The following is a 19,755-nucleotide window of genomic DNA, read 5'->3' as shown; positions in this document are numbered from 1 at the left end:
AAAGAAACATGCCATGTGTCGTCCCTTCCCATGCACTTCTGGAGAAACTGCACCTAGAATACTGCTTATGTTGCTGAGCACCTTGCTCCCAGAAAGGTGTTGAACTGGAGGGAGTTAAAAGAGCAAGCGAATAAATAAAAGGGTCCAACAGGCTAGTGGAATGGATGTAGGAGGGAGAAGTGACAGAGGTAATGTACCAGCATTATATTTGGTTTGGTTGAATACCAATTAAAAGGGGTTAGTTTACTCACTATGGTCCCAATCCTGGAATGTGACCTGCTGGCACAGGTCCCTGCACACGTGTAGAGTCCCAATTAAGACACTGGATGAAATTCTGACCCTATTGAAGTCAATGCGAGTTTTGCCATTGACTTCAGTGAGGCCAGAATTTCGCCAAATAGGTCTCTGAAGGTGTGGAGTGCTTTGTGCTGGAAAATCCTATGGCAGGACTGGGGCCTATAGAGGGGGAAGAATTGTTCGGGCTGGTTCAAGGGGTATAATTGCATGTAAGGGAATGAACTAAGGATATTTGGCTGAATAATATCAGGAAACATTTCCTAAGAGCAAGATCTATTGCTCTGTGAAATAGTTCCCAAAAGATGTAGGGAAAGACCCATCACATGCAATTCAATATGGAACTGGATGAAGTATTAGAAACATGTACTAGGGAACAATCCCTCTCTGGCTTATCAGGGAAATAATATGTATTTGTCTTTTCTAATGTCTGTGGTTCTCTAATGTGAATTGCTGCCCTGACAACACTATGTTCCTTAGTGTCCGATTTTCTTTCCTAATGCAGTGTATACGTATGTTCAGAGCCGATTTTATCGCTCCCCCGAAGTGATTCTTGGTCACCCGTATGCTACTCCTATTGATATGTGGAGCCTGGGATGCATCATGGCTGAACTTTACACAGGCTATCCCCTTTTTCCAGGAGAGAATGAAGTAGAGCAACTTGCCTGCATCATGGAGGTAGCTTCTGGGATTTTTTTAGTCATGACATCAAGGTGCTGTTTCCTCCATCCCTTACACGCATGTCTTGGAAACAAAGCATTTTGTAATTTGATGAATTGTTTGAGCAGTTCCTTCCCCAGGGGTTCATTGACATGAGTTTTCGAATGACAGCTTAGCTGCAGTTTGCTAAACTGCACTCCCAGCAACAGAATGACACATGAAGAGACTCAAACATTTTTTGGAGCTGGGAGGCCTGTGAGAGGGAAGCTTATCACAGCCAGGGGGCCCAGTGAGAAGGAAGAGGCAGAATGTGAAGCTGCTGCCTCCTCTTTGTGTGGCAAACCAGCTCCCTGTGGTGAAGGTTGTTGGTTTGTTCAGTCACTGCGCTGTTTCTGTCTTTATGGGGAGCACATTGTATTCTGATCAGAATTGTACGGTTCTGACCAAAGAAGTATGTTTGAGTCTAAGGGAGAAGCAAAGCAAAATAGAATATTTTAATTTTTCTCCTTCTAATACGTTTGTTGTTTTTGTTTGCACTGCCATGTAATGAACCTGGGTCCAACTGTGAACATGAGGCAAAAGTTAGGTCAGGTACAGCGTGTTGCAATCAGTCTTCTAGGCAAGTCTGACTAATGAGAGCATATCACTTTGCTGCCCAGCATCGTATGCTAGCTCCCTGTCTGATTTCCAACCCAGGGCAAGCCCTGAATTAGCAGGGGCAAAGCTGCAGTACTGTCCCTCTCTGCAGTCTTCCACAGCATCTACGTCGATCCACAGGAGTGCTGTTCTTCAGAGTCCCCGGGGGAAACTTCCAGGCTGGGGAAAGAGCTGTCTCAACAGAGGGCCATAGGTGTTGTAGATGCTATTAGTCAGATCAGAATGAGCCCAACTGTGAAAACAAATCTGTTTAAGTAAGACCTCCATTAATAACAGAGTAAGCTAGCCTGGCAGCATTGTTTATGGAAGACGACAACCACCAAAATTTATCTCCTGTGAGAAGACAGCTTAAAATAGAGTGTGTGAAGTCCATTTTCAACCAATTATAATGGATCCCTTGGTTCTGTATATGGACCTTAGAGATTCTGTATTACTGTCAGAGGCACATTAAAAATGAGGGTGGGTTAGAGAGAGTTGTAGACATTTCACTCCATGCATCTGAAGAAGTGGGTTTTTTACCCACAAAAGCTCATGCCCAAATAAATCTGTTAGTCTTTAAGGTGCCACCAGACTCCTCATTGTTTTTGTGGATACAGAGTATCACGGCTACCCGTCTGAGACATTTTACTGTAAATTGCCTCATGTAAATAGGAGGAGGAACAGCACATCCATCTTTAGCCAAGGCTGCTAGAGATGTTGAAGAAATAGTGAATAACTCCTCATATTAATTTTCTGTCTTGAAGATATTGGGTCTTCCACCAGCTGATTTTATTCAGACTGCATCAAGAAGACGAACATTCTTTGGTAAGTGCCCGTAATTATCTTTCTTTATTGTATCACTTCCACAGCTGTTTGTCAGGTGGTTGGGAAACACTGGGAGATAGGCAGAGGAGTGGGGACGTGGCATGCTCAGGGGAGGGGCGGGGGTGAGGGGAGCTTTGCTGCCGGTGGGTGCAGAGCACCCACTAATTTTTCCCCATGGGTGCTCCAGCACCGGAGCATCCACTGAGTCGGCGCCTATGCATGGCTTGCCCTGCTGTGTGCATAATCCCTCTATCTGAAATTATACCGATTGAATGCTGCGCTGTGTTATCAGTTTACTCTGCATATTTTTCAGGACAAAAGTATAATCAGTTCTAGTAAAGTGCATTTAATATAGATTTGTTTCCTAAGTGGTGTTGCCTCCTTTTGTGGTTTTAGCAATGAGAAAACAGCAAGCTCTGGGACGTGTGGGGGCGTAACGGGAATGTGGCGCACTCAGGGGAGGAGGCAGGGAAGAGGCAGGGCCGGGTGGGGATTCGGGGAAAGGGTTGGAATGGAGTTGGGGCGGGGACTTTGGGGAAAGGTTGGGATGGGGGCGGGGCAGGGCAGGGCCTCATGGAAGGGGTGGAGTGGGAGTGGGGTTTGGTGCTGGGGGGAGGAGGGGTTGAGCACCCAGGGGAAAGCAAGGAAGTCGGCGCCTATGAAGCCATGTACTGATGGGATGGATGTAATATGGGAAAACTTCCTCTCATAAGACCCTGTTTAGGACTTCTTATTCACACCTTTCTCCCACTGATTTCAATAAAGATTTTACCCTAAATAAGGAGTCAGAGTTTAAGGCCAGAAGAGACCACCAGATCATCTAGTGTGGCCTCCTGTGTATCACAGGTCACCAGTGCCACCCAGCACCTGCACGCTAAACCAAACAACCAAAATAAGACCAAAGAATTACCTCTCAGGAGAATAGACTGTTATGTGCCATAGGCAGAGACTAGGAGGGACCAAGGTCCCTGCAATGAGAAGGAAATTATTAAGGGAGATATACCAAGATAATCTTGGCAAGTGACCTGTACCTGCATGCTGCAGAGGAAGCAGAAAACCCCCAGGGTCCCTGCCAATCTGACCTGCAAGAAAATTCCTTCCCATCCCCACCTATTGTGCTCAGACCCTGAGCATATGAGCAAGAACCAACCAGCCAAGCACCTGAGAAAGAGAGAATTCTCACTGCCACCTCACAGGCCTGGCCCTGAGTAGGGCTCATTGTGTTCTAGCTAAATACCAACCGGGTAATTATGTTCAACCTACCTGCGATTCAACAAGCTTCAATGGGACATGGAATTCTTCACTTCCTGTCCTAAAAAGCTGTGTAGTGCATTTCTGTGTTGTTAAACAGTTGTCATGTTTCACCTGAGGCAGATGCAGGTCAGTGGTAGGTAAAGGTATTTCTTGTGTGTAAGTTTGTGAAGAACTTTGGGGTCATTTTGGATGAAAGTCGTTATGTAAATGTAAATCATTTTCCTTATGGATTTAAATCTCCTTGTAGGACTCTATAAAGTTCACACTACTGAAGGGCAACATCATGACTATGGCTAAACCGTTATTGTGCAAAATATTTACATGACATAAAAGCATATTTTGTTTTTAAAAGATTCCAGAGGTTTTCCTAGAACTATAACAAACAGCAGGGGGAAAAAAAGACACCCAGACTCCAAGGATCTAAGTACGGTATTAAAAACCCATGATGCTGCTTTCCTGGATTTTCTGAGAGGCTGCCTAATGTAAGTTACTTTTTACTTCTTTATTTTCTGCAGACTTGTTTGACTTTAAGTCCCTGCTTTATTTCTCTTAGGGCTTTAAAGATTTTTGTATCTCTGTTTTTTCACCAATGTTTATTTTATAGGCCCGTCCTTGTAGCATTTGAGTGCCTCACAAACATTAATGAACTTTAGTCTCACAACAAGGAAGTATTATTCACAGCTTACAGAAGAGAAAACAGACACACACAGAGATTTAAGTGATTTCCCCAAGGTCACACAGGAAGTCTGTGGCAGAGCCAGAAATAAAACCCAGATCTCCTTCTTCTGAATCCAGTACAAACCCAAAAGCATCCTTCCTCATTTATAAAAGCCCCAGTAATTAACCACCTCAATCTGATTTAAGGTGAAGTTAAATATAGGTAACATGGGTGGTGTCAGAGTGGAATCACACTGTACACCTCCCTAGATCAACACTCAGTTTTGTATTCAACAACTACTGTAACAATTCAAGTCCCATTGCAGCAGATGGGAGTCTTTCCATTCACTTCAATGGGAGTGACTTTGGGCATTGATTTGTGGTTCTGGACTACCACATCTATGGTGTGCCCTGGAAGAGGCCAGCAGAGAATGTGTCATGTAAAATACTTGGTTCTTCTTTGAGTATTTGTCCACATAGATCCCACTCTTGTTGGGCATGAGCTTTATGTCTGCAAAACTTTATTCTTTTGGCCAGCAGTGTCTGTTGGGGACAAGCCTGCACAGTAGATGTCCTTGCCTCTCTCCCACCCCGTAAAGGCATAAAGGATGGAATAGTCCCAACCCAACCATTCTTCAGTTCCTTCTTACCATCAATGAGAGTGAGTTGGAACCCCTGCAGTGTCCTCCTGCTTCTCTGTGACTCTGTTGCCATTAGTGTTAGTGGTTAGTTAGATAGTGTTAGGTAGTTAGTTAACTTTTACTTTGCCCCTTGGCTTTTCAAGAAACTTTTTAGGAATTTTTCATAGATAGTGGGCTCTGAGACTGAGTCTATGCTCCTCTCCCCCCACTACCAGAACTTCAACTGTTATGATGGAAGCTCAATCTCCGGAGTTTAAGACATGCCCCTCCTGTGGTTATTAAGTGCTTTTTTTTTTTTCGTTAGGCAAATGCAAAGGCATGTCTTTGACCAGTGCTCCACCTGCTGCTCTTTTTCCAAGTGGACTGAGAAGGCTAGGGATGCACCGTGCACGCCTAAAGCTATTTCATCTGGAGGTCTCCGTGAAAGCCCTGTCAGATACAGAGAAAGTTGTAACTAAGGCTCGGTCCCTCTCAGCTAGTGCCCCCAATGAACTGTGATTCATCTCAAGCTCCAGGGCAGAAATGTCTAAGAGACCTCAAAAACAACAAGGAGACCAGTGGCACTTTAAAGACTAACAGATTTATTTGGGCATAAACTTTCATGGGTAAAAAACCGCACTTCTTCAGTGTTTGCACCTGAAGAAGTGGTTTTTTACTGATGAAAGCTTATGCCCAAATAAATCTGTTAGTCTTTAAGGTGCCACTGGTCTCCTTGTTGTTTTTGTGGATACTGTTAGAAGAAGGAGCAGGTTAACCCAGAGGTGGATATGAGTACAGGATTCTTTATTGTGATACTTGTTCCCCTGGACCCAGTTGTCCAGTAAGCACTGAATTAGTTACAGCACAGTTTTTGTTTAAGTTAGTATGTACATGCCTACATCCATTACAACACCCCCAAAACCCTTATTAAGTAATAAAAACACCCATTCTGTTAGTAAACCCACCTCTATCTATTGTGCACAGCATTATGCATATCACATTGGCATTTTTACCTTGAAAATACATTTCTTTGCAACAATCTGTTGCCACAAATCTCCTGGTTAGCAATTCTTAGGGGAGGAAGGAAGGGGCCATGAGCAAGGGCTTATTTATGTAGCTGGGAATGGAAGGGAGGGAGAAATAATACTTTTTGTGAAAAGCAGTATCTTTTAGATCCCCACATTCCTTATGGAGCTGCGAGCTTATCTATCCCCAACAAGCTGAAGGGGAGGGCAAAGGACGACACTTATTTATCAAGCAAAAAAATGGTGCCTGCCTGTGACTTTACTCCCTAATACCATACCATCACACCAGCAGCTCCCAGGTCTCTACTTAACCCTTACAGATCCCAACAGATAGAGACTAACATGGCTACCCCCGATAAGAGACCTCAGTAGTCAGCTTCAGTCCACATGCTGACTTCTTCACAAAGGGGTAGGAAGAAGCATAAGTCTCCCTCTCTGGGACCCTCAGAACTGAGACCCAAGTTGACATGTATTAGTCTTGTCTCTAGCTCTACAGCAGGATAGCAGCCTACAGCGGATATCTCTGCCACCTTAGTACCAGCTATGAAAAGAGTGCCTGCAGTACAGGCTAAATCCTTCCTCCGTCAGTGGCTCCTCGGCAATCTCTGTACCCAGCACATTGGCACCCAGCCCTTTGGTCCTGTCCCTTTTGGCTCCTATGGCCTATTTGTCACTGAGTGCCCTGTCTGTGGGCCAGGTATCAGAATCCCTCTTGTTGGCTTGTACAGCATCAGCAGTGCTAACTAGTCTTTTGGTCACCCAGATCACAGTACAGCATTCAGCTGTTGATACATCTGTGCCATCTACTTCCCCTACCCATTTACAGAGGATGCAGGAGCACCCTAACACACCCAAAAGTGGGGAATCCACCCCTCACTTAAGGAGGTGCATTCCTTTTCATCTTCTCCACTGGGACATAGTAGAGACTCATCTCCTGCTCATCCCTCCTCCCACCCCTGTCAGATGCCTTTCTTATTCCCTGGGCACTGAGACTGATGTATGCCTTCCTGCTGATCTGCATGATCCCGAGGGTCCTGAGGAAAGTGAGACAATATCCAGAATGGATGATGATTACAGCCCCAGCATGGGCCAGGCACTTCTGGTATTTGAATCTTGGGAGCATCTCATTGCAGCTCCCAGTCACCTTACCTGCTCTGTCTGACAATGCTGACAATACCTCCGTCAGAACAATGCTCAAATCCTACTCCTGGACCCAGTGTCATTATACCTGACAGCCTGGATGCTGGTTGGTTGATGTCCACCAAAAGACGCTATTCAACAGAAGCTCAGAACATTCTGCTCCAAAACAGAAAAGCCTCAACCACAATAACTTATAAAGCTGATTGAAAGAGATTTTCTGTTTGGGCATCTCAGCACCAGCTGTCTCCCTGGACAACACCCTTGACAACTTAGTAACCCTGGAACCATCTGGACTTTCTTTTAGTTCCATAAGGGTCTGTCTAACAGTGAAATCTGCACATTATTCTCTTATCCAGGGCCACACTTTTTTCTCACCCTACAATGGCAAGATTCTTTAAGGGCCTAACTCATGTTTTCCTCCCAGTTCAGTAGCCTCCTCCCTCTTGGGACCTCAGTATAGTATTAACAGGGTTAATAGGACCCCTTTTTGAGACCTTAACAACCTGTTCCCTATATCACGTGTCAATGAAGACTGCCTTTTTAGTAGTCATTACCTCAGCTTGAACGGTAGGGGAGATGCAGGCCCTCATGGTGAATCCCTTATATCATGTTTCATAAGGACAGGGTTACTCTCAGGCCTCATCCCAAATTCCTGCCCAGAGTTGTTTCAGAGTTCCATACAAACCAATTCATTCAGCTGCCAGTCTTTTTCCTTCCCAAGACTCACTTAACCCCAAGGGAAGCAAAACTTCAAACACTTGATGTACTACAAGTATTATCTCATTATCTTATGCAACAACGCACCTCTTTCATCTCATCAGGGCTGTGTTTCTCCCTCTGGCTTTGAGGGGGCCTGTGGTAAATCAGTTCCACTCTAGAGGCTGAATACTTCATGTTGGTTTATTTACAATATTTACAGGGTTGGCCTGAGGGCTTCTTTACACACGCGCACACACACACGCATACAGACACAAAGTACATTTCCTAACTCTAGGTGGAGTACTGCCTCTTCTTATGTGGGCTACCGATCAGCAGCTACCCTCTCTAAACCACTGTGGGCCCACGTATGCTGGGAACCAAAGCCCTCTCCCCAACCTGAAATAACCACAAGATTTCCCCTTATAGGAAAAAGCAGCTCTTTACCTAAGAAAAACCTTTTCCCCTCACTGTGCACAGCCCTTCTGCAGCTTGCCTCTCATCCTTCTTCCCTTTTCCTGCTCACTAGAAGAGGTTTTTAAAGGCCACAAGCTGCCTTTAATTAGACTCAAGTGTCCATAATTAATCTGAGGTAATCTCTTTCAGTTTGCTGCAAAAAGGGCTTTTTAACCATTCTAAGACTGATATACCTGCCTTCAACCACCCTCCAGAACTGTCAGGTCTGATTTTGTCACACTTAGCAGGACAAAATCATTCAGAAATACATCTAGACCAGGAGTGGGCAAACTATGGCCTGGGGCCGCATCCAGCCCTTCAGATGTTTTAATCTGGCCCTCGAGCTCCTGCCGGGGAGCGGGGTCGGGGGCTTGCTTTGTGCGGCTCCTGGAAGCAGTGGCATGTCCCCCCTCTGGCTCCTACGCATAGGGGCAGCCAGGAGGCTCTGCACCCTCCTGCACCCCAGAGCCCGTACCCCCAGCTGGAGCCCTCACCCCCCACCCGCACCCCTGCCTGAGCCTGGAGGCCCCTCCCGCACCCTGAACTCCTCATTTCTGGCCCCACCCCAGAACCCACACCCCCAGCCGGAGCCCTCACCCCCACTCCCACCCCAAATTTTGTGAGCATTCATGGCCCACCATACAATTTCCATATCTGAATGTGGCCCTCGGGCCAAAAAGTTTGCCCACTCCTCTTCTAGACTGTTAGTGTCCTTTGCTGATAGGTTTAAGAATCAGACAGTATCCTCATAAGGTTATCTATGTGGGTCTCTAGGTGCATAAGGCTATATTATGAGTTAACCAGAGTAGATCCACCTAGCCATGTTTGAGATCATTCTGCTAGAACTCAGGCAGCCTCAGCTGCCTGTTTGAGGAATGTCCCTATTTCCAAAATGTGTAGGGTAGCTACATGGAGCTCAGCCCATGTTTATACAAGACGCTATTTTTTGGTAGAGGCTTCCAGATTGGATTTCCACTTTGGTAGGGCTGACCTATAATCCTTGTTCCAGTAGGACTCCTAGCACCCATCTCTGAGCAAACAATCAATTACTTGTTAGACACCAAGACTGGGATCCATGTGGACAAAAACCGACAAAGAAAGGATATTTACTTTATGGTAACTGTGGTTCCTCACGGTGCTTCGTATACATGGATCCCACATCCTGCCCTCCATCTCTGCTACTGCAGGGTCCTTAGTGCTCTGGAATTCTGTACTGACAAAGGAACTAAGGGCCTGCTCTCTGCCCTTTATGTCCTCCGGTGGGGAGGGTGCAAGGACTTCTAGGGTGAAGGCACACCCCCAGCAGATACTGCTGGCCAAATGACTCCAATCTTGCATGTGATGGACGCATGCATACCAAAAGTGGAATCCATGTGGACAAAACATCTTGAAGCTGTTAGGAAAGTAATTGTTCTTTTTTGGAGCAAATTTAAGATTCTCTACCTTCATGCTAAAGTACCCTGGGAGCATTGCAGAGGTAATCTGATTTGCTGTGGGGAGTGAGTCAGGTCCTGATTTTGCAAGGTGTTAAGCACTACCTATGAGGTGCTAAGTACTTTAAACTCATGTTAACTTCACTGAGAATTTATGGTGTTCTGCATCTCACAGGCTGCACTCAGCACCTTACAGGATCAAGTCTTGGGTGAGCACTGCACATCATTATGGGCACAGAATTGCTTGCGATAAAGTAACTGCACTGGCAGCAAGGAGAACAGGCATCTTTAATGGGGAAAAATATGAATCCCAAATGAAGATATTAGAGGAATCCCTCTAATTGAACATGCACTGATCTGTACTTCTTGAGAAGCCTGATTCAGTGCAAGACAAAATGATGACTATTGCCTCACCTGGTGAGGACCAAAATTCTCACACTTGAATGCCCAAAGTTAGGAACCAAAATCCATATTTAAATAAGTAGCTTGGTTTTCAGATGTGCAGAGTACTTTTACAGCTTCCTTGGGACATCAGTGGAACTTCCTGGAAGCTCTGGTTTCCGAGCAGCTCCTGTAAATCAGACCCCTTATTAAAATTTGGTACACAATTCTGGGCACCCAAAATAAACAACATAGAATTTGTCACAGTGAATAACGCGTTGATCCACCAATTCCAATACCCTATCTGCAACAATGGCCACTAGTTGAAGTTGCAGAGGAAGTTTAAAATCACCCATAATGAACTGTGGCAATAGCACAGGGCTGTACGGAAGGAAGAAAATTCTTTTCTGAGCCCTTTGGCAATCAGCTGTTGTCCCAGAGCATGAGCATCAATTTTCATAGTGTAAATAACGGCTCATTTATTTATTATCCAGTTCATTAAACCCACTTCGTTAAACAACTTCAGTCTTTGACTCTGTGAACTTCTGTGATAGAGAATGGTGCAAACTGAGTACATGTTGTGAAAAGTGCTTGCTTTTAACTGTATTCAGAATACATAGCAATTCATTTCACTGAGTGACTCCTTGTTCTCATATTATAAGAGGAACCAATCAGTTATTACTCTGTGCTTTGAAGCTTCAATACCACAGTCAAATCCCCTCTGGCTTTTGCATTTTCAAAATTCACTCGACTTCTATACTCTTTCATATCTACGTCCTTCTGTTACGTCTCACGATTTTTCTGGCCCTTCCCTGAACATTTTCAGTCTTAGCTATCTGTGTCTCAAAGTGTAGTCCCACTAGTACAGCACTCCTCTGGACAGAAATATGGTGGGGTGCAATAATAATGTTAATGAATGTGGGAATAATAAGTCTGTCCTGTTGAAAACTTGCCAATCTCTTCTCCCCATATGCAGGGTATGCAGCTATTCTAGCCGTCTACCCATTCCTATCATGGACACTGCAGAGTGGGGGCTAGGGACACACATACCTAGGGACAGATCGAACCAGGAGTCAGAAGCTCCTAAGTTCTTTTTTCTTTAAACACTCTATTGTATTTAGTATGAAGTACAGTACAGATTGGGCAAGACACATAACTAAAGGTCTGCTAAATTCGTAGCCATAAAAATTTGTCATGGACTGAGAAATCTGGTCTCCCCCATGAAATCTGGTCTTTTTTGTACTATTACACTATACTATAGGGTAAGAGTATACAAAAGTACACAGCATTTCTCAGACTGGGGGTCCCAACCCAAAAGGGGATTGCAAGCCTATTGTGGGGGGGTCGCAATATTGCCACCCTTACTTCTGCACTGCCTTCAGACCTGGGCGGCCGGAAAGAGGCGGCTGCTAGCCAGATACCCCGCTCTGAAGCCAGCACTGCCACTAGCAGCAATGTAGAAGTAAGGATGGCATGGAATATACTATATGAATGCATCTGCAAAATTTGCTACTTATTCTGTGATCAACCCGCAAAAAAATGTGCGATTTCTCCACGGTGCAAGTAGACCCCGGCACAAAATCTCTCTGCACATTAGTTTTCCTGTCTTTAAATTGGAAATATTAATACTGACTTTCTTAACTCATTGGGGTGATGAAAGGATTAATTAGTAAACGTTTATAAAGCTCTACATCCTGTGTCTGTCTTCTCTATTTAGATTGTAAGCTCTTTGGAGCAGGGACCATCTACTATTCTGTATGCTTAGCACAATGGGGTCCCATTCTTGGTTGGTCCTTAGGCACTGTTGTAAGAAACATGTTAAATAATAATAGTAAATCAGCCTGGCCTGTATCCCACTCCTGGGGCAACCACCTATTAACCTCCCTTTGCTATGAAAATCAGTCATTTAATACAACTCTTGTTCCTGCCACCTAACAATTTTTTAATCCCTGACAAGTCTTTGCCTTTTGCCCCGGGGGTATTTTTTTCTTTTTACTACTTCTGTTTATGAAAAAAATGAAACATTGTTCTGGGCCACTGTAGATGGGAAGGTTTCAAAAATTATTCAATAGCATTTTTTTCATGCCAGTTATTCGACTAGATTCCTATCGACCAGGGGCAGGGCCGGCTCTAAGCTTTTTGCTGCCCCAAGCAAAAAATTTTTGGCTGCCCCCCACCCCAGCCTTGTGCTCCCCCCCTGCCCCAGCCCTGGGCTCTCCCACCTACATAACCCCTGCTGCCCCAGCTCTTGCCCCCCTTCACACCCACACCCTCCTGCCGCCCCAGCCCCGGGTCACTGGTAACTCGCTCCCAGGGCAGGTCATTCAGCAGGAATTTTGGATGTGCACAGAACACAGACAGGACTGGTTCCCATATGGTTACAGAGCTGCAGTAAAGTGGAACAATTTTCAGCTTGTGTGATTGGAGGATATCTGGATGCATATTATAAGACTGTCCTCCATAAATGAGGAAAAGTTGAGGTGCCTTTATTATTTTTTTGTTACATTCTTTGTTTCTATGGGGAATTTGCCAATGCAATATCACTGTCTTCCTTTTAAACAAATAAAACTTTTTTTAAAAAAAGGCAGTGGCTGTTGAAAATAGGAATTCCAGTCCTAATAACCACTGGGAAGCATTTCTTGCTCAATTTTATCCTACTTTTTCTACAGCAAGTTACAGTGGATCAGTATATTTGATTTGGGAGAAATGAAGTAACAGCTGCCCAAATTGAGCTTGAGCACTCCTGAATTTTGAGGTGTTCAAATCTGGAAGGCAGGTGCTAGATTCCCTTTCTGAATATTCGCTAAATCTGGAAAGGAAAAGTCAATTTCTGCTTCCATGGCTCAGAAGTGGAAATCCTCCTACGTGCCTGGTACTGTATCTAAAGCTGCCCTGGTCCTCCAGTAGAGCCTCCCCTCCCTCACTTTTCATTTTAAATTCTAGTGGGATCCACATATCTCCCTTGCTAGGCTTCAGATAGAGAGGTGCAGTGTCCATTTAGTCCACCCAATTCCTTCTTTGGGGGCTGCAAGGTGAGGTCACACCAGTATCCCTAATCCAGTCTGGGGATGTCTTCTGAAGGGGAGATCTGGGCCAAAGCCTTCTACTCCTTGGGCACACTTGTTCCCCCATTCACAGTGCCACCCCTTTCTAGCAGTGAGCTCTCCATTCACAGCAAGCTGCAGCATGAGGTCTCAGCTACCTCACTCCCTCCCCCTCCCTTTCCCATTGATCGCTGCCAAGGGAATGCTGGGAAATGTAGTTCTTTCCCTGCTCCAGGGCCGGCTCTATAGGCAGGGAGCTAACCAAGGAACTACAGCTCCCAGAGCCCCCTGTTGGTTCCCTGCCGCCCCTGCAAATGTGCCGCCCCAAGCACCTGCTTGCTTTGCTGGTGCCTAGAGCCAGTCCTGCCTCTAGGTTCGCCTGGTCCAGGTTGCTCTCTTAACTGACACTGATCAGCTGCAAGTTTTTCATTGCTGGTGAATGCAAATAGCCAACAATTTCTGTTAATCTTCAAGGAAGATACAACTTTGGTAGGTTATCTAGGTCATAAACCCTTTGAGGACAGGTTTCAGAGGGGTAGCTGTGTTAATCTGTATCAGCAAAAACAACAAGGAGTCCTTGTGGCACCTTAGAGACTAACAAATTTAAAACTGGGTTTTAGCCCACAAAAGCTTATGCCCAAATAAATTTGTTAGTCTCTAAGGTGCCACAAGGTCTCCTTTGAGGATAGAAACCTTCTCTTCATGCCTGACAGTAATTGTCTTGCACACTGTGGGTGCCATGCAAATGATAAATAAGTACCAGCAAATATCATGGCTATCTTCAGGTTTTTTTCTGAAAAAAAACCCAGCAAGAACCCTGTACGTTCATTTGCAAATGAAGTGCAGCACTTGACTTTCCAGCATGGTGCCAGTGTGTCCCTGTTATCACAAAGTAAAGGTGGCCTGTTATGAATCAAACTGAGGTGGAAGAAGCAAAACTCTTGGGAGTTGAGAGTGCTGAGCACTTCCCCGGATTGCACCTCACAAACATGCTGGTGTGTGGTGTGATCTTTTACCTAGAAAAATAGAAGTGGTGGAGACTAACAAAACACGCTAGGGAGGTGGATTTCGTAGTGTCCTGTTGCAAAACTGTTATGAAGATTTACCAGCCTACACACAAAATACTAATCTGCTTTTTACCAGAATAATGAATGTTCATAATCACGCTAACAATGTTTTATTCCCAGCCAAAATAAAAAACTTGAACCAGCAAAGGATTGAATTTTGAAAACAATGAACCAGATTTTGCTCTCACTTACATTGATGTAACTTGGCTCCAGAGGAGTTACTCCTGATTTTCGCCTGTTTTACTGTTGTCTGTGCACTGTCAGGTTGGAATTCTGGACCATGTTCAGCACTTTCTGTGCAGGATACTTGTTACTAGTTATTATTACTTTCCTGAAGAAACCCTCAAAAACAGCTTCAGGATTTACTACTCTGTTTGTAGGGTTGCTCTTCTGTAAATCTCAATTTGCAGTTATGTTGTTTTAAACGGTGATCTAGTTACAAGAAAAATCTTTCCCTTAACGAGGAACATCCCTTTAACATTCCAGTGTAGAGGCCCGGTATCTTTCTTACAATGGCTCTGTGAAGTTCTAATGAACACCATGGACAGTTTTGACATTAGACTAGTCAGAAGAATGGAAGCTGACAGTTTTATGAGGTACAACTAATTGAGGAAATACCTATCTGCTAGTGGATTGCAACTGCTGCTCAATTCTAACACCTTTTCTTGGAGCTAATGTCATTTTAGGATTTTAAGGCTCTTGGGCACATATACAAAATGAGTCCTCTGATAATATGGTGATCTGCATGTGAGGATCTGTGATAAGAATTTGGCTGTTTGATACTGCACAGAATTTGATTAGTAACTCAGGCAAATTTGCAGAAAGCAGAAAGAGGGTTTTGGCAAATGGGATTATGGATAAAGTCAAACAGGTTTTTTTACTTTTTGTGAATTTGAAAAATGTCTTAGTGGCTCAATACTCCTGAAGACAATGAAAGTATTTTCTGGCCTAACCTAAGTTTAATGTATTTTTCAATTTTAGTATTATAAAAAAACTGTTCAATAATTATTTATCGTTTTTATATTTTAAGGTGGGAACCTGCCCTTCGCATGACTCCAGATGAAGCAATGCAGCATGCATGGATCCAGGAACCAAGAATACATAAATCAAAACAAAATCCCCACTCTGCAAGTGAAAGCTCCTTCTTCACACTAGAGAAGAAGCAGAATGTACATAAACACACACTGCCTGGACAAGGAGGTGCAGTAGTCTGAATATTTGAAATTCTTTATTCTTAATAATGTTCATCTCTTGTATGTGTTGGCAGTTATGATTTCTAGAGGCCTTCATGTTTGAGCAAATAGCTTTGTTAAAAAGAAAGGATGAAGTAATGTAAAATGATGGAATGCTCCACAGAAGCATTGGCCATACCCACAGCCACAGCATCCTCCATTGGCCACACTACCTCTTTCCTGGTTACCCTGTGGGTCATGTGGTTTATCTGCAGCTCGACCAGGTAAATATAACAATTAAAGTCCCATAGGTTCATGCAGAAAGAGCCTTCATACAGTTATATTGGTAGAAAAATAATCAGAGACAGCATCTACAATCCATCCACAATGCACTTTAGTTCTTAGGGCAGAAAAAATACATGGGGGTTGGGTGGTTCTGCTCGTCTGAAATGCTGAGGAAATAATTGATTGGCGCTTTGCAAATTTAATGTGGGCCTGCGGACACATTACAGTTTCACACTGTCATTTTATTTTATTTTATTTTATTTTATTTCGTACAGAAGAAAACACCTGTCAAGATATGGTTGATAAAGTAAAATGTGAAATGACTGAAAATCCTACTGCTGCAAGTGAAAGACTAACTCTCAATGCATCTTCCTCAGACACAATGGAAAATAAAGTGCAGAACACAACCAAACAAGTTATTCCAGAGGAAGATCTGGAAAACCCAGTGGAAAAAGCTATCAAAAGAGACAAAGCAGGACACAGCAGTGAAACAGCTCTTCACAAAAATTCAATGTTCTTACCACCAATTAAGTAACATTCTGCACAGGCAGCTACTGGTCTGGTTTCTATATCTGCCTAGTATGTTTTGTAGGTAACCATTTAACTGTACAATATTCAAGAACATCATTTTAAATTATAACTCTCCACACATGGGTTGTGCACATTTGTAAACATTTTTAACCTAGATTAGTCCAGGTAACCAAAGCAGAATGTGCGTTGAACGTTCCTGAACGTTACCAACATTCTTGTTGTGACCAGAGATTCTTCACAACCCACAGCAATATTTTTAATAAAAAGGAGACTCTAGAGGTAGATAGAGACTTATTCTTGATATTATACTGGGCACTTGCATTTAAGGACTCCTGCTTCTGGGGAGTTAAAAGCCTAGAAGAACCACAGAGATCATAGGCTCTGAATCTCATCCCATTTAAACCAATATAAATCAGAAATAATTCTACAGAGGTTAGTGGATTTATACCAGTGTAAATGAGAGGAGAATCAAACTCATATTGTGTCTCCCGCTCTGAGAAGGGAGAGTCAGATATGGGTCATTGACAGCACCTCTGAACAGAATTGGAAACCCAAGTTAAGTTCTATAGTGAGGTGCAGACTGCAGACCAGGTATTTATAAAAGGCAACAGGAGAGAAGGCTAACAAGCCATGGTGTGCATTACACCCTTTTACAGGGACTTCATTCCCTTTTTATATCAAACCAGAAGGGTGGATGAAAGAGAGAGTCAATGTCCTGGTTAATGAGCCCTCAAAGGGAGGCTGACTTAATTCATTACAAAATCAGATTTATATGACTGCCAGCCCCAGTCGTTAGCCTATCTTTTGACATGTCTGTACAGCACCCAGCACAATGGGGATCTTATCCCTGACTGAGGCTATAGGTGTTACAAATACGAATAATAAGGGAGTTGTCCTGCAGGATACAGGGACTACCATTTCAGTGATCGCACAGTGTTTCCAGAGCAGAAGAGCAATTGGGTGGGTTACTGGAGTCACAGTATCACACATAGGTTCTACAGGCAGGGAAAAAGTCCTGCAGGACATAGGAATGATCACATCAATGACCTCACAAAAGACCAAGCCAGGCAAACTGTCCTGTAGGATACAGGGTGACTGTATCAGTGACTTCCCAGAGGCCCCATACCAGGTGAGATGTTCTACAGAATAGAGGGTTGACTGTATCAATGACCTCACAGAAGTGTTAAATAAATAATAATTGGAGATATACCTATCTCCTAGAACTGGAAGGGACCCTGAAAGGTCATTGAGTCCAGCCCCCTGCCTTCACTAGGCAGGACCAAGTACTGATTTTTGCACTAGATCCCTAAGCGGCCCCCTCAAGGATTGAGCTTATAACCCTGGATTTAGCAGGTTAATGCACAAACCACTGAGCTATCCCTTTTCCAGGTAAAATGGACTGGAAGATACAGTATGCCTATATCATGTATCTTAGACGCTGTTTGTGCTAAGGGCAAGAGTGCAAGGAACTGCTAAGAGTCAGCAAAGGCATGAAGGCAAGAGTATAAATTGGATGTCAGAGATAGAGAGAGCACAGAGTTCAGCAACTGGAACTGTTTGAGGTACTATCTACATACCATCAGGTTCCTGCTTGACACTGGAAACTATGGGAACCCCATGAGTATCCAACTGAAATGCTGATTACCTGTCGGACGCTCCTGATAGTTCTCACAACATTACTACCTGAAACATCCATCCAATCAAACATTGAAAAACAGACTATCACCACCTTCAGAATTGTACTTGAATGGCAGAGGGGGAATTCAGGCTGTTTGAATTTGATTATTATTCATTCTCCCTAGCTATTGTGCTTAGTGACTTAGATGCTTAGATTACTCTCATCTAAAATATCTGTTCTCCTCTCAGAGTTACGCACTTGTATATTTGTCTGCTCCAATTTGGATCAAATTGGGACTGCAGCCATTCTTGACTGCACTGGAGTTCCCAGAATGAAACTAGGGACACAGTTTGGCTCATTGCGTCATTACTGCAATTGCATTCTCTAGATGATCTGATTTGCAGAGAACATCTTTCAGTAGCTTTATTATATTTTCTGGCATGTAGACTAGTATCTCCCAACTTCTCAGTAAACCTGCTGTTGAATATCTCAAGAGCGTTCTCAGTGCTGAGAGTGATGTGACATAGAAAATCATCTGACACTGGAATTCAGTCTAACCATCCTCTCACTGATCAGAGGCAGAGTCTATGTTGATGGTATTTGAGTATAGTTGCATGGCTCCATATTTGTTTCTTATTTTCCCTTCCTTGTTTCCACATTTTTCATGTTAAGTTATCAGCCTCTACATCCATCTTAATCATGGTCAGCTCCTTCACTCTCACCAGACAGTGTCTCCTTTAGTTAAGGGTCAGATTCATGCTCAGAGACTACAGTAATGAGCATTGGGTATAAATCCCTAGAGAGGCAGTCAGTCAGCTCTTCCCTTCAGGTGCCTCCACTGCCCTCAAGTTCTTCTGCTGAACAGAAAAGAGTGTGTGTGGCCTATCATGTACATGTAGCCCTCCTGTTCTTCATGCAGTAAAAGGAGTCTCCAAAATACAGAGCACGCCTGTGGTCAGTGCTCTGCTCATTCAACCTAAGAACAGACAAAGTGACAAATTGTTGCAAGCCAAAAGAACACCTGAAGGACCCACAGTTTGAGAAGCCCAATTTACAGACCTTTATCCCTATAGGATTAAATGTACATTATCTTTCCTTTTTTATAGTTCTTTCTTTAAAAATGCATTATGGAACCTGTTGTCTGTAAATAATACACTGTGCCCTTTTGTAGCACCTTGTACTCAAGAACTAAAGGCATTTTGCAGATATAAATTAAGCTCCACAACACCCCCCATTAGGCTGCATAAGTATTATTATTAGGGCTGTCGATTAATCACAGTTAATTCACGTGATTAACAAAAAATGAATCGCGATTAAAAAAATGAATCACTATTAATCGCAGTTTTAATCGCAATGTAAAATGATAGAATACCAATTGAAATGTATTAAATATTTTTGGATGTTTTTCTACGTTTTCAAATATATTGATTTCAGATACAACACAGAATAAAAAGTGTACATTGCTCACTTTATATTATTATTTTTATTACAAATATTTGCACTGTAAAATGATAAACATAAGAAATACACCTCATACAATTACTGTAGTGCAATCTCTTTATTGTGAAAGTGCAATTTACCAATGTAGATTTTTTTTGTTACATAATTGCACTCAAAAACAAAACAATGCAAAACTTTACAGCCTACAAGTTCCATTCAGTCCTACTTCTCATTCAGCCCATCACTAAGACAAACAAGTTTGTTTACATTTACAGGACATAATGCTGCCCACTTCTTATTTACAATGTCACCAGAAACTGAGAACAGGCATTCGCATGGCACTTTTGTAGCTGGCATTGCAAAGTATTTATGTGCCAGATACGCTAAACATTCATATGCCCCTTCATGCTTTGGGTATCATTCCAAAAGACTTGCTTCCATTCTGATAAAGCTTGTTAAAAAAATAATGCATTAATTAAATTTGTGACCGAACTCCTTGGGGGAGAATTGTATGTCTCTGG

The 19,755-nt window shown here is 43.3% G+C and overlaps 1 protein-coding gene across 19 annotated transcripts in view; it reads left to right on the top strand.

Moving 5' to 3' along the window:
• Positions 1 to 16,299, top strand: part of DYRK4 (dual specificity tyrosine phosphorylation regulated kinase 4) — an 81,989-nt gene extending 65,690 nt beyond the window's left edge. For 18 of the 19 annotated variants that reach the window (XM_039506666.1, XM_039505783.1, XM_039506916.1 and 15 more), the window contains 5 exons: positions 800 to 972; positions 2,355 to 2,415; positions 4,022 to 4,151; positions 15,219 to 15,388; positions 15,921 to 16,299. In XM_039506666.1, the coding sequence (XP_039362600.1) occupies positions 800 to 972; positions 2,355 to 2,415; positions 4,022 to 4,151; positions 15,219 to 15,388; positions 15,921 to 16,180 (794 nt within the window). In that variant the 3' untranslated portion in view covers positions 16,181 to 16,299. The remainder of the gene's footprint in view (positions 1 to 799; positions 973 to 2,354; positions 2,416 to 4,021; positions 4,152 to 15,218; positions 15,389 to 15,920) is intronic. The other variant, XM_039506068.1, reaches the window with a different exon arrangement.
• Positions 16,300 to 19,755: the final 3,456 nt, after the last annotated feature.

This window comes from Mauremys reevesii, linkage group 1, assembly GCF_016161935.1.
Source record: "Mauremys reevesii isolate NIE-2019 linkage group 1, ASM1616193v1, whole genome shotgun sequence".
In the NCBI taxonomy this organism is placed as follows: Eukaryota; Metazoa; Chordata; order Testudines; family Geoemydidae; genus Mauremys; species Mauremys reevesii.
Note: the sequence above shows the minus strand (reverse complement) of the source record. Positions and strands in the feature narration are given on the sequence as shown.